At 41.2% G+C, this 15629-nt stretch overlaps 1 protein-coding gene across 5 annotated transcripts in view; it reads left to right on the plus strand.

Annotated features, from left to right (window-relative positions):
* Window positions 1-4707: 4707 nt before the first annotated feature.
* Window positions 4708-15629, plus strand: part of LOC119650587 (papilin) — a 128533-nt gene continuing 117611 nt past the window's right edge. Inside the window, exon 1 of one of the 5 annotated variants that reach the window (XM_038053427.1) lies at window positions 4708-5271. In XM_038053427.1, coding sequence (XP_037909355.1) covers window positions 5249-5271 — 23 coding nt within the window. In that variant the 5' untranslated portion in view covers window positions 4708-5248. The remainder of the gene's footprint in view (window positions 5272-15629) is intronic. The other 4 variants (XM_038053426.1, XM_038053425.1, XM_038053424.1 and 1 more) reach the window with 4 other exon arrangements.

Consider the following 15629-nt stretch of genomic DNA (forward strand, 5'->3'; position numbering starts at 1 on the left):
ATTCCGAATGCATAAGCCAGTGAAGGGATAGCGAATACATTCAACGCGCTTATTTTATTCTTCCCCGAGAGATGCGATTTCAGCACCAGCTTTACACGTCGCAGGAATTCGGACAGCAGAGCTTCCTTCAGATCACCAACTCGAGCATGGGTTCCTTGCAGAATTCCTAGGTACTTGTAGAAGTCTGTCTCGGTCATAGCTTCGATGTGGAGGTCACCAATGCTATGTCCGGCATGCGGCTCGTGATGACCTTTGCGGATGGCTTGGATTCGACATTTGTCTAATCCAAACTCCATCCGAATATCACGGCTGAACATGTCTATTATTCTCAACAGACTTCTAAGATGGTTGTCAGTACCAGCATACAGCTTGATGTCATCTAGGTACATCAAGTGTGTCAGTTCGCACTTAGCACGTAGGCCATATTTTATTGCAAAACCATGCCCTCTAGCATCATTCAGTAGCCATGAAAGGGGGTTCAGTGCCATACAAAACCAAAGAGGACTCAATGAATCCCCCTGGAAGATGCCCCTCCGTATACGGATGGGCTCTGAGGTATTAGCACCCTCAGATGTACGGACTGATAAGGTGGTATGCCACCCTTCCATGACTGTCGCCAAAAACTTTATTAGTTTCGGATCAATGCGATACAGATGTAGGATGTCGATTAGCCAGGTATGCGGAACGCTATCAAAAGCCTTGGCATAATCGATATAGCAACTGAAGAGGTTTCTTTGGCCTCTAGTTGCTTGTCCTACAACTACCGAGTCGATAATGAGTTGCTCTTTGCAACCCCTTGACCCAACTCGGCAGCCCTTCTGCTCCTCGGACAGAATGTTGTTGGTCTCGAGGTGCGCATTGATCCTTCCACTAATAATGGACGTGATGAATTTGTAGAGGGTTGGTAAGGAAGTGATCGGTCTTGTGTCTGCGGGGTCCTGCACCGTGTCCTTCTTAGGGATAAGGTAGGTAATCCCCGCAGTGAGGAAAGGTGGAAATTCCTCCGGCCGACTCATGACCTCATTTATACTGCGTGCCAACCGACTGTGTACGCTGGTAAATTTCTTATACCAGAAATTCTGCACCCGATCCAGACCTGGGCCCCTCCAGTTCTTCGAGATGTTTATGGCTCGTCGAACTTCCTCTTCGGTAACATCCGCGAAATTCATGCCAGGTGTATTGGCATGGCGGGTGCCTTCGGCGGTGATCCACTCAGCATGCTCAGCATGCTGGGCAGGTAACCCCCAAAGTCCACCCCAATACTCTTTCGCTTCCGTCACCGAGAACTGTATTGTCTGGGCGCTCTCTTGGGATTCGTTGAGAGATCTGAAAAAGCTCCGCTGGTTCCTCGCGTATGTTGCGTTCTGGACACGTCTGGAATAACTTTCGCCATACCGCCGTAACCGACTGCATATGACAGAAAGTTTCTGTTTTAGTGTGTCCAGAATTTCAACAACGGGTGTCTCACAGGGGATGGCATAGTTCCGGTAAACCCTCTGCACTTTGTTTCTCACCCGTCTGATGGCATTGCCAGTGCTGATCTGAATCAGTCTAGCAATGTCCTGCCTTAGTGAGTCCCGCCGACGTTCCAGACGAATTTTCCATGGTGGATCTCTTTTGTCACTCAAACCAATAACACGAAAGCGAATCTTCTGACCGTGCAATCTGATAGCCGCAACTGCACCACAATACACAAGTGATTGTAGTTGCAGCAGCGACATATCAGCACACAGTCGAGATGCAATCTCATCATTGATTTGAGATAGAATTCCCGGAGTTGCTGGAGATGCATAGAGCCTGGGAATGCCTGGTCTATGCAAAGGATCCATATCCGAGAATTCTATACACGCTCTTTGGAATTCGTCCCGAACCTCAGCGGAAACCCCAGCTGGACGGTGGAGAAGAGTGCTTCGGCGAGTACTGAACCTGTTGCCTGCAGTGCGGCGTGATGTTGTTGATGCCGCCGCCTCTGCCCCCATCGACTCTCGGTCACCAGTTTCCCCGATGACTTCAAGTCGAACACGTTCCCTGATGGTGGCCGGGATTGTGTCGCTGCGAGTAATAAAGCGGTACTGGTCTGCGACTCGCTGCACAGTCACGTGCGCGAATTGCGGGAAACGCTCGACGAATCGCTGGTGCAACAAGGGGCGGTAAGATGTTGTACCCGCCCCCGCCGTTATTTCGTAGTAGGAGCGGATGATGAAGAGGTTCATTTCTTCAGTCCATTTCATCCGCTTCCTACGCGAACCCGCTGAAGTGGTCGCCACAGGTTGTGGCGAAACAGCTGCAGCAGGCGGAGCTGTGCTCCTGGTCGTCGTGGCGCCTAGACGTCGAACCGCCCCACGACTAGCGGTTTCGACGCCGTGCTGTCCATTACGAGAGCCCGACCCAGTCACCAAGTCAGACGACTCCCGCCGGTTATCTGTACCGGACCTTAAATTTCTCCTTCTTCTCATTTTTGGTGGTGCATTTTATCCCTAGCTGCCAGGTGTGTAGATAGCTTCCTTAGCGAGTAATCTGCAAGCCTGCAAAGTTCCTGCACTTTCCTCACCTACCCCTTGAGACGCTGCGGTGGCGTACAGCCATTCAGACTGAAGCTATCCATCCCTCCTCCTTTCACAACCGGGCTTGGGACCGGCTTCGGCTTTATATTATATTTTATGCTACTACTTTTATAACTCTGAGATAAACTTACTCAATTTTCCCAAAAATATGGTAATATACTATTATTAACTTAATTTGAACAGATATCGATATGGAGAGTATTTTGAAGCCTGGCCACCATGTAGAGGCAGTTTCATGATTTTTTTCAGATTTTTCGGTTGGCTGGTGGAATGGGTCCGTTAAAGAAATCATCATTTTCCAGCCTTCCCACTCGCCGCCTTTCTAATAAATCTCAAAACTAAGACCGGCTTCGAAAAGTACTAATTAAGACCTTTCATTTGATACCCCGCATGACTATATTTGGTGGAAAAAAAATTTACACCCCCCTTTTACATGTATGGAGCAAAGAACCTTCATTGAAGACACAGGCTCCCACAGAAGCTACAACGATGATAGGGGATTCCACCCGAGTGCTTCGGTAAGATTTTCCAAATAAGTTAGTTCCAACTCTCAGGAGGGCATTCTTGATGGCATCCAAACATGCTTATCTTAGAAACATGGACTTTAGCAGTGATATAAGCTATAATATTGACCATTATTCTGCAGACATCCGATCCAATTTGTCCCTTTTTTCAGATTTTGCTGTAATCTAAGACTTTAAAATGAATGACCTGGCGTACTAGATACCTAAACATCACGATCTACGTACAAATAGGGCAAATCTTCTTTTTCTTCAGCTTTTGTCCCGTTCACAAGCGGGGTCGGCTCGTCGTGATCGGCTTCGCCATTTGGCTCTATTGAATGCCTGATCTGGGTGCAATCTCGAGGCTTTCAAAACCCCATTTAAATATTCTTACAAAAATTCACAAAACCTTTCATACCTGAATTGTCCAACTTCCGGTTTCCCGACTTGTTTTGGTTTGAGACAACTCAAATAACCAAGTTTCACCATAAAATTGCCCATGACACTTCTGTATTGATGTGCTCAAGGAAGTATCAAAAATGTTTGAACGGTTATTAATAATTTGTATCAAAAAAAATAATAAAGGAATTAGTTCTCAATTATCTGTGACAGTTGGTAATTGATTCCGAAAAATAGGCTTGATCTTTCAGCTCTAAGGTATTCGTTGATATTCTCTTATTAGACACTGGGAATTTTATGAAAAGAAGCTAACTGCTGTAATTGAATTCGTAATCTGCAATTGCTATCCATTTGGATCATCCATTTCAAGTGTTACTGCCAATTATCAAATATATATTCCCTCCACTTGAGGCGCCCCAAATTTTCGGTAACAATCCATTAGCATTATAGTAGCTACAACCAGGTTCAAGAGTCATTAAGGGAGTTGACAGTTTTTAGATGTCTACATTCATCGAAGCCTTAGTTTCCGCGTGATTTGTAGTACCGTAAATATCCTTCAATCATCAGTCATCATTGGCGAAGTTTCTCGTCAAAATTTATACAAAAGTACAATAAGGCTCATAACTTTCGAGAGAATTTGATTTCGATTTGATTTCGTTTTACAAATGGATATCATTGCTCCCTTCGCCGCGTTCTCACCTCTCTTAAAAATCCGAACGAAGGTTTTTTCCTGACTACTTTCAGAGATTTTCATGGACGCTCTCCTATGTATGTGTGTTAAGATGAACTTTTAAGAAGGAGAGTTTCTTGGTTTTTGGCCCATGTCCCGTGGTCGCATCTTCGACGTCGGCTTTCTTTAGATTTTCCCACTCATGCTGAGGAGGAGGACCGAACATCAACTCTGAGGAAGAATGCAGTTGAGATCGGATGACTTCTATTGTTCTTGAGATGCAGAGGCAATCCGTTCTTGGCGTTCTTGTTATGTTGTAAACCTATATGTTGAGTCAACTGGTTGCTGCTTCTTGTAACTGGAGAGACTGAGGAGGCCCAGCGCACTATCGGAAAACATGCACGATCACTTGACTGGAATGGTGTGTACGGTCCGCGGACTGATCGCAACAGACCAGCCAAGCCTCGCGAGTATTTGGTGTGCGTTAATTTGGAATATATAAACAAATGTAAGACCTAAGAGAATTTATCCACTATCCGCAACATACACATTAGATAGTGCGGCTATCTGGATGCCGAGAAAAAAATTGTGCGAACAGAGCTAGGGTTGTTGGATCATTTTCCACTATCAATTCAGTCCTCCAGTAGACTTTGAACGAAAAAGTCTTCAAGTCTGGACCTTCCTTGAAGATTTTTCTTGGCGAAAATTGGAACAGTTCGAAGTTGAAACAATAGTAAGAATTGGTATTCAGTGCTAAATTTTGGGAAACACGATAACATCCAGACTTTATACTTTCTTCTCACTCGTCCCGTTTTCAATTGTAAATTCCAAGATGTGTAATCGAAGAACAGGTCAAGATGTTTTGTCGGTAGTAGTCAATTAACATCCATCAGATCCTCGGATCCAAATATCAACTACAAACGATTGACTTGAGGTGGTGAGTGGTGCAAATCCGTGTGAACGCATTTACAGAATAAAAGTGAAAGGATTCCGACTGTGATTGATATTTCCCCCACTGTGTGTTGGATACTGTGTTCATCCACCTAAATTTAGAGTTTGTGTTTCTAGAGCAATAGATTTAAAACTGTGAATCTGGAAGGAATTAACGCAAAATGGATCTAACAAGGCAGTTGATGTGAGTTGAAAATCTTTTGTTCATTTTAGTTTTAAAATAACATTTGTTTCTTATTAAGAATAATGGTTCATGGGACTAATGAGGGGTTGAACAAGGACCCGCGTTTAACTGAAAACGTGTTGAATACAACCAGACGAAAACAGTATGTGGGCTACCAATATCGTATAATCCAGCAGTTGTATTTTGGTTCTTAAAAACGAATCTGGATAAATTCCGCCTTAACCTTGCACATTCGGCCCATTTTAATCCTCATTAAAAATTTATGTATTCAAATCAATGGTGGACATGGTCGCATCATTTTACCTTTTGCTGTTCTTCATGGGCTTCTTTCTATCTTAGTTGGTTGCAGAATTCGCAGTTAAAACTTTCCTTTGCCTGGAATGAGTTAGTCGACCTTCTTAGCGTGCTTGTGGTTTCTTAGCCTGTTTCTGGAGGAATATATCATCGAGGAAAAGAGATGATATCAAAAGGCCAAATACTTTTGGCGAACGGCGACTCTGATCTCTACAACGTATGGGCGGAAAATTGAAACGAAACAAGGACCTTTTGTTTGGCTTCTTCTTTTTCACGGCAAATACTTAACATGGTTTGGACCGTGATATTTCTATGGATCAGTTTTTAGGTATGTACATATGGTATACATACTATGGTAGCGATCAAGGAGAATGTTCGCATTGGGTTGTGCGAAAATTCTTGTCGCAATCGGAAGAGAAGCGAAAGGGTTAGGTTTACTATTCTGGAGGTAAAGATCAATGCAGCGTCCGGAACATGGGAAGGTTGTCATGTAGTTTTTGTTGAAAATATTCAAGTTTGAATTTGCTGAATGAAATTCAATGAGGGATTGTGTGGGAAAAAACAGTATATTTCTAGCAAGGTTGGCTGTCTGCTCACAAATTCAATTGAAGCTGTTTTGTAATTTTCTGATCATGGTGCTGAAGTAAGGTTCGGTTCGAAAACCTGCTTTCTTAGAAATTGATGTCCATGCTAGTCCGTAAATTCAGTCGAATTTCCGAAAACTAATGATTGAAAGCTTCCTAAGATAGCTTTCTCTGTGGTCTTGTTTTTCAGTTTGCATAAATAAGTTTTAGAGTTTTGTTTAAAGTAAAACTTAAGGAAAAATTACTGCCATTTCAATCTAATTCATATCTTTGTGGTCTATTAAATACTGCTAACGATCTGGTATCAACAAAATTCTCTTTTTGTAAAATTCACATAACTTTGATAAGTAGAGGCCTCTTTAGAAAACGTCTTTCCATTCAAATGATTGTCCACGGAGCGGAAAAATAAAAATTTAAATGGGCTACGTGAATGCAGTAAAGGGTTGGACAACTGCTGGCAACCATACTCCGTAATTGATTTCAGGGTGAGCGGATCGCTTGGTAATGGTGAAATATGACCTTACCTCTATTCAACACGGGTAGATGCTTCTCCTACAACGCTGCTTCAAGACGGTTGCATGGTACAGTGAGTCCTTGAGGGTTTTACGTGGGTATCTATCGGTGAGACTTAATCCCACGGTCTTCTTAAGACACGGATTGATTTTGCGACCACAATCAGAGCCCCGCTGTGACAAGCAACAACGGTGACAGTCTATGCCAAGTGCATGGCTTAGCATTCATACTGGTGGATGCAAGACGTACCTAAATCTCTACCGAACTAAGGAGTACGGTACCCGTGTTGAAACGCAACACCACGCCCAGACCCGAAAGTATCTTCTCCCTTGAGCATAACCAACAACCCCCATGAAACTCCCACTAGGGGGCCAACCGCAAACAACCGAGCTTGACAACGGGAGTTCACCCGAAGTATGAGAGTCCAGGGGCTATTTCGATTCCCATGGTACCAGTATACCCCTGTTGAGGTTTCGTGATTCCTCATGCAGACTCGGGTCTGATCGCCCTGATTAGGCCTTTGGAGCATTCGCCTACTGCAACACGGCCGGTAAGCCAAAGTGAGTACAGCGTCTCCCGATGCCATCACTATGGAGGTTCTCCTCGGCCACTTGGTTTTGGTTCAGCTGACAGGGTTGCCGCTCCGTCTTCCTCACCGCCACCTTTGAGCACCGGTTGCATGGTACAGGTCAAAGTCAATAATTCCTGGAATACCTCACCAAACACACAACGAGACTTTACGAAGAACAAATCCTGTTGTTTATGTCGATGGCGGTGTTTCGTTCTTCTTGCAAATAGTTCTATCATTTAATATTTTTGTAAAGAACCCATCTCTTATCCCCAGTGACTAAATAGGAAAGAAAACATTATGATTTTGAAGATTTTTGTGAAACAAAACTTTATTGGCATCGATTCAATGTCTGTCTGGCTGTCTGTCGCATACGATTTATTCGGAAACGGCTAATGCAAATCTCAGAAATTTTTTTGAGAACGTGTGGTCTACGAATCCCTTTACATACAGCGAATGCCATCATCTTGCACACAACTACATTTTCGCCGTATCACTGAATTTTCATCAAATAATTAAAGCTATCATTTTATCCACTTCGTTTCGTATCAACCCTAAAGTTGACGTATAGATTTAGACGTTTGCAGCGAGAAATCAGCATCTCGCTCCATTAAATACAATGAATTTTCATTTGTTGGAATTAATTTTTCTTTGTATGCAACGTAAATTTCATGGATTTTTTCTCTAGTGATTTCCAAGCAAATTAAGTTGCTATTTGGGGCATGCCTGCATGTCCAATTGTATTTTTGAAATCCGTGAATAGCGCATTAGTTTATTAAAACATTTGTTCAAAATTAACTTCCTCTTCTTATTATTTTGCATTTTCAATGTCGGCTTCCTCTCTGGATTCAATGCTTCCAACACTGTGTTTTTTTGTATTACACGTTCTGTGCATTACAAACTTCGAATTTAAGGTGATTGAACTATTTGATTTGCCGGATACTCTTTGCTTGAAATTCCTTAGTATAATCAATGAATTAAAAACGCACACAATAATTTTGCTTTTCGCATTTCGAATGAACCAATGGTAAGTGAGAAACTCTCTTTGCTACTTTTTCCTAAAAAGTCCATAGAACAAGGTCAACAACCGACACAGTTGACACCCCAAGATTTTGTGATGGTGTGGAAAATGCACATGAAACGCACTATTTGGACTTACTATAACCTTGTTAGCAATAGTAAGGTATCCTCCAAACTTTCCAATATTATGCGTTCTATTACGCCTTGTATCGCTGAGAAGAAGGGAAATAAGATTTGTAGCCATTTGTAGATCATTAAATATTTTTCAGATTGTTTTCGACTTTCTGCGAATAGGTCTTGTCTTACTTTATGTCATTACTTTTGATTCGTCCTTCCCTTCCCTTCGTAGCCAATAGTCAAAGGTCAAACCAAGGCCTATTTCAAAAAGTGTTACTTTAAACCTTTTAGTCTTCACAGCGAAAACAGAGTACATCCTCTTTTTGTATGAATGAAAAGCTTACTTAAAACTCAAAATTACCTATCAATAGTCCACCTCTGCTTAATTTTCCTGATATTGGTAACTAAACCAGTTTAGTTGTGCGTTTGTTTCATTTGACTGTGTTGTTCTTTAAATGTTGACGCGACTGGCAGTTATATGTGCCTTCAAATGTTTACCCGGCCTTGGCATATACTTAATTTTTAATTTGCATGTTTGTGCTTACAAATGGAAACATTGGGACTGTGATGAACAGGCTGATTTACAATATCCACAGATTCGTACGTGCTTGATGGTTTCCGCAGCCCGGATTCCGATTTATCTAGGCTAGCCTCTACAAGCTTCTCGATCTACGTTCAAATGAGAACACTTAGGGTATCCTTTATCTTTCAGATTTTGTACGTTTGTGCAGTAAGCTAAACTGAACTAAGGGAAGTTTTCGATCCAAAGACAGCCAACCGCTAGTATGTGAGATTTCAATTTCATAAAGACATTTTTATGGAAGGGTTAACAAATTTAATTACAACCGAATGGAAAGCAGTTTAGTCTTGAACATAGAGGCTCTTTATAATAGGTAACTATTATTCTGCAACTCTGTCGGAATACTTATAATGATAATAATCGTTGGCGCAACAATCCATATTGGATCAGGGCCTTGAAGTGTGTTAGAGCACTTCGTTCAAGACCGTAACGGTACACTACAGTACACTGTAGGAGGCAATGTTGTCAGCATTGCGCTCGCCCTAGATTATTACCCTGATTTGACTCAGGTACTCATTCATATCTGACGTGAAATCACGATACAAATTCCACTGCCACCAGTGAGATTTGAACCGTGACCTTCCGTACGATAGCCATGTGCTCTGACCACTCAGTTATCCGGCCGAAATACTAATAGGGTTGCCATAAACCCCTATGTGGGGTATAGAGCGTCAATCAGACCTACGCACCATCATTGCCGGTTCCTAACAATGTGTTTCAACTTGTCCTACGATATTCCACTGTTCTACCCCACTTAATTCTATGGCGCTACACTCGTTGGCCACTCTGTGCGACCTACCCATTGCCATTTCCTATTTCTGATCAACACCTCCACGGTTATTTAGCCCGACGAATTTCTTCATTGACATCATCTGCACAACGCAGATATAAATTAATGAAAATTTGAGGGTTTGGAGTAAGAATGTACTACTCCAATGTAATATATAATGTATTTATGTTCAATCTGATTCTACCTAACTCCATCTCCAAACCAAAGAAAATAACAGTCATTTGGCCAAGTTTCGTGACGTGTTGCGACAGCAAGATGACACAGTCCATTGAACCACTCCACGTCCTCCAGCCAATTCAACATGCAAAATATAATAATAATAATAATCGTTGGCGCAACAATCCATATTGGATCAAGGCCTTGAAGTGTGTTAGAGCACTTCATTCAAGACCGTAACGGTACACCACAGTCCACTGTGGGAGGCAATGTGGTCAGCATTGCGCTCGCCCGAGATTATTACCCTGATTTGACTCAGGTACTCATTCACAGCTGAGTCGACTGGTGTCCGACATCCAATCACGATAACAAATTCCTCTGCCCCCAGCGAGATTTGAACCGCGACCTTCCGCTACGAAAGCCCAGCGCTCTAACCACTTGAGCCATCCGGACACCAAACATGCAAAACGTCACCGATAACGAGAAGGAAAAAACATCGATGAGCAGATGCAATTTTACGTCGATGCATCACGTGACATTTTGCATCATCATATGTCGCTTTGGTCAACGCTATGTTTCAAGAATGCCCCTGCGTGGAGCATTCTTGCTTACGCTACAGTGTTGAAAGCCTTTCTGAAATCGACTAGATGCAGATGAACCAGTGTTCTAAAATCCGCACACTACTGTTCCACAATGACCGGTTGCGTACCAATGAGTTCGATACAGGAGAATTCGAAGCGGAAGTTGAACTACTTTTTGGCAATCATGGTTAGATCTATCTTGCTGGTACCGAAAATGTATAACTTGAAAAGCCTACATTTTAAGAATTAGTGTCACCATTGTCATGTCTTCGGTAAACAAAATCACCGAACAGAAAATCGGTCCTTGCTGGGTTTCGAATTGCATTTTAGAACAAACAGGATATACTATATAGTCTCTAAGCCAGCAACTCTCGTATATCTTACCTTGAATATTTGTTGCGTTAGTGCTAACAACATTCCACCTGACCCTTGGAGGAGTAGCACCCGTATACTTGAGTGCTGCAATTTTTAGTCACTAACTTCTATAATCTCCATAATTTCCTTAAAATCTATCTATTTGTGAAAGATTCGAGGGTCGCAAATTTATGTTGGTTTATATTTGTAGGGAGAAAGCACTCTCACATATGTATGTAAATAATTGAAAACTAAACCTCGCTACCGGAGTATGGAATGTGCACCTGCTCCGCTGCTGTTTTCGACTATTGAAATTAGGATATCGGATTTACTCCCTTCCTGGCTTTATATGCACACACAGACAGGAAATATTATCAAGCCAGACACCTTTATCTACTTCTATATAAAAATGGGATTCGCTGAAGGGTGGTAAAGCTTCTTTCTCTGGCTTTGTTGCGTGTAAAAATACGTAAAGCAAAGTTCTACCTATGTACATGTAAATTTGTGTGAACCTCTCATGGAATTTATGAAGAAGTAATTTAAAAGAATTTTGATTACGTATTCTTCAATTTGCCATTGATTGCTTAACATTTTTTCGCTCTAGCGAACAATTTTCATTAAGAACTTGATACACCCACACATTTAAAGTCAATGAACTAGATAAGAACAGATCAGGCTACAATATCAAAATCAGATTGAATTATCTTAGACTAATCAACTTTTCTATGGTTTCCCGAATTCGATTAAAAGTCTATTTTTACGAAGTCAAAACTGCATTTACTAATCCGGATACATATTCGTTGATTGGTAAAAGCAAAAAAAGTCGCTTGGATAAATAATATGTAAATGATAAACTCAGTCATGACGTTACCATTCCATTGACTGAACCAGTTACCACTACTACTTCATTAGTGGACATCTTCCTTGTCTCTTGAACTTCCAACTCATCCTAGCCACATCATGTCACTATACAAGGGTCTAACATAGTCATTGAAGGTCGCGGTATAATCTTAATTTCAATGCAATAGTTCGGCGACAACTTCCTAACTTTTATCTCATTTATCTTAATAAGTACGTGCATATGTAGGATATATGGTAATTGGATATTGCCGGGAAACCTGTTCTCCAGCGCCTGGGGAACACTCAGTGTTTACATTGAGATATTGGGTTCAAAAGTCGAGAAACTGAAATCTGAATTAATATGCTGGCGATGTAAACAAGTTTCACTATCACAAACCTGACTCCTTTTAAAGCGACAACTTCTGATCTCCGAGCCCATCACTAAATGATTCATTCATGCCGTTAATAGAGGTCCAGTTATAAAGACAGTCTTATCGTTATCACTTAATCGGATTAAATGATATATTCCATCAGTACAGATTGAATGCTACACGAGGACATATCACCGGGAGATCCACATTCCTTACGATGTAGAAATTCCTTGTATGGATGCACTGTGTGGCTCTTGGAATTGCTGGACTTGAAGGCACTTTAGTTCTTCATATCAAATCAATGTGTGTCGGTGTCGGAATAGTACGCGCCCAACGTCGGAAAATTATGGGCCACACGAAATACGTAAAGTCACGCAGATGGGTTATATATTGGATTGTTAGATTACTTTATTAAGTGATTAAATTAATCTCAGAATTCTCAAGAAAGGGGTGTAAAGATCCAACTCACATTACGAAGAGATATTTAAAATTGAACAGCAACTAGAAGAAAATCTGGATGTGTTCAAAAAAGTTGTTGGATCAAGTAATACTCGTAGGACTCTTATTGTTACCTAAAAGGCTATACATTGTCTGTGTATCTGTCATGAGTATTTTTCTTTTGTTGCGTCTGAATTGGGTTAGGAATTCTTCTGCCACTTATTTTTCGACTTTTGATCCAGTTGTCAGGAATAAGCTTGTTTGGATCTGGCTCGCCACGCTTAACGCCCATGTGGAGTTGAGCGGTTTCCAGGTTGAAGTTCGTTGTTTACAGTTTCTAGTTGTCATTGTTTCGAGTGGTCTTTGGATGGTTTTCTAGCGATTTGGATTGGGTAGTAAATTTTCAGTACCAGATAATATTCAACACGCTGAGTCTTAGGGAGGGCTGCTGGGTTCAGAGTGAAAATTATGTGGCTCGAACTTCTCACTCTCTCAAATTGCATGATCGCAGTAATCTTGCTAAATTTCCAGGCCCGGAGGACTCTCTCTTTTGTTCTGTGCTCTCTGGACAAGTTGAGCGTCAAACTCTCATTGCTGTTACACTAGGTTCGAATCCTTGTCGTCATGGATGTTTGTGTTCATTTCTGTATTTACTTCGATGGTGCATGTAATTAAATATTATGAAGCACAGTAAATATAATGATAAGAAATAGAAGACTGAGTGTATGCCCTTTACACCTTTGGGGATGCGTTAAATCAGAAATATTAATTCAGTCCTCTACACGGGTTCCTCATTTAAGTTGTCGGTACAGCTGCAGGTCTTTTTAGCACTCGTCGTCTTCATGGATGCGCAGTTTATTCCTTCTATGGACCAAATTTAATTTCAATATGGACAGAACGGCTTCGTTCGTACCTCTGCTGTTTCCACGGTGACTCTTATTAGTCAGATCAGTTTCAGGAGAGCTTGGAAAAGATTGGGATAGTGGTTTCGGCTGTGTGCAGCCAATGTGAGGAGGAGGAGGAGATGGCTCTGCACTTTTTATGCAGCTGCCCAGCATCCTCAGATCTCAAACGAAGACACCTTGGCAAGGTTTTCTTCAATGAAAAATCTGCACACTCTCTGCCTCTAGAGAATGCTCTAAGATTCGCTAAAGCCTGCGAATACTGTAAGCGGGAAGCCATTCAATAGGCAACTTACGGGGATAGTACAATGGGCCTAACAATGGCCTGAGTGCTCGGAGCTGCGACTCCCCCCAGTTAACTAAACTAACTAACTTCAGGAGAGCTACTAGATCTAATAATATTTTATATAATGCTACATATATGTTATAGCCACAGTATATCTAATAGGCAGTATCCACACTCAAGCTTATGCGTACACATCATAGGCCCTCAACGTCTGGCAATATGTGCATGTGGCTTAGTGCCTATCATGTGTACGGATAAGTTTCCCCAATACATACGCAAGTTCGGTCCATTGAGTATGGGTACTACTTATTAGATGCACTGTGGTCATAGTAGCTCATAATTGTCTGCTTCAGGTAAATTTACTGCATCTTAAGACATCACACGTCGAATGTCAGTATCATTGTAAAGTGAATAACCTGACTTACTTGTGCATATGTAACTGCACAAATGCATAGAACCATCAAGCAACCAAAGATTCTGACATAAGAAATCCACGAAGCCTTTCATACCTGAAGTGCTGAGCTTCTAGTTTCCAACTTGTTTGTAGTTGCTGCATTTTCGTTGATTTTATCTGCTAGGACTTTAGCTCATGATATTGTCTTCTTCGGTGTTTGTGTTTCCACTGCTGTAGATAAGCTTCATTTTTTTCGACTGCTCTTTGAGATTTCCCATAAAACTAGCTATTTGTGCTCCTTTTAATATACTAAAATTCAGCAGCAGCAGATTCTTTCCTTGATGTTTCATCACATTCGCTCAATTTTCAGTTTTGGCTCAACCGGATGTGTTTCCTCAAAGTGAGCTTTCGTGTTGCCGACATATAGGTTCGTAGTTTGAGCTGCAGCATCGTGATCTTTTCTTCTGTGGCTGCTTTTTGCTATTCGCCCCGATACCTCTTATGAATGGTCTTTGTCGCAGTGGACTTTCTGTTGAATTTTTATATTTAAGATGATAGATGTGCTCCTTTTCTTGCTGGGGACAAGTTGACTTTTTTCTATTGCCGAAGTCTATTAATCATTGTCCGCTTCAATTGTGTTATAATAGAAACCATGTCCCTTGATGCCTCTAAGACCAAATTGCGGTAAAAATTGTTTGTGATTCGTAGTCGTTTATATTCTCACCATACTACTTGGACATCTGTGCGAGGTAGTGTTCGCGTCTAAGACGGTTGTCATGAACTTAGAAATTGGGATTCAGAATGGTCATAATCAATCAGGAGTGTCATTTTGACCATTCATAATTACTACATTCATTAGAAATGACGACCTTGAGATTTAGAGCCTTATAGGTGTTCATCCCCAATTTTAACGTTCACTACACAGTGTTGTTTATTGCTAGTGTTGTTTTTCGTCATACAAAACTTACTTTTATGGTGTTCCGTCGAAATTGATCTATGGAAACCGTTTTCCGGTTGAACAAGTGGCGAATTGCTAATGAAATTCGAATAATATGAGAATGGGTAAACGCACATTGAAAATTTCTCGCATAACTAAAACACAAGCCTGTAGCGTCCAGCTTCTGGTTTACAGGATTATTTTAAGTATATCGCACGGAGAATATGATGATTCACAATACCTGAACACGCTTTAGAAAGTTTATGGTATCGTCATCTTTATCGGTATCAAAATGACCACAGTATGAATTCCATAACTATAATACTAAATTCTAGGAAAAATTCTTCTTTATGTTTGTAAATATAAATGTGATTGGCCTATTTTGATAGTCCTTCGTTTTCTCTTCTGAACTGACATAATATCGAAAAAATATCTGTTTGATACTTGAGTATTTCCCGATTTTATAAAGATAAGTGACGCTTTAAGACTTCCGAGCAGAATAGAAAAAGAAGCATCCGTGACTCGGCCGAAATTTGAATCCAAGACACAGGTTCTTATAAGTAATTCGATGGGTGTGTGGAGGAAACTTCGAGGACTACCTTTGTTCTTGAAAAACTTCTGAAAAATGTACTT

This window comes from Hermetia illucens, chromosome 3, assembly GCF_905115235.1.
Source record: "Hermetia illucens chromosome 3, iHerIll2.2.curated.20191125, whole genome shotgun sequence".
In the NCBI taxonomy this organism is placed as follows: domain Eukaryota; kingdom Metazoa; phylum Arthropoda; class Insecta; order Diptera; family Stratiomyidae; genus Hermetia; species Hermetia illucens.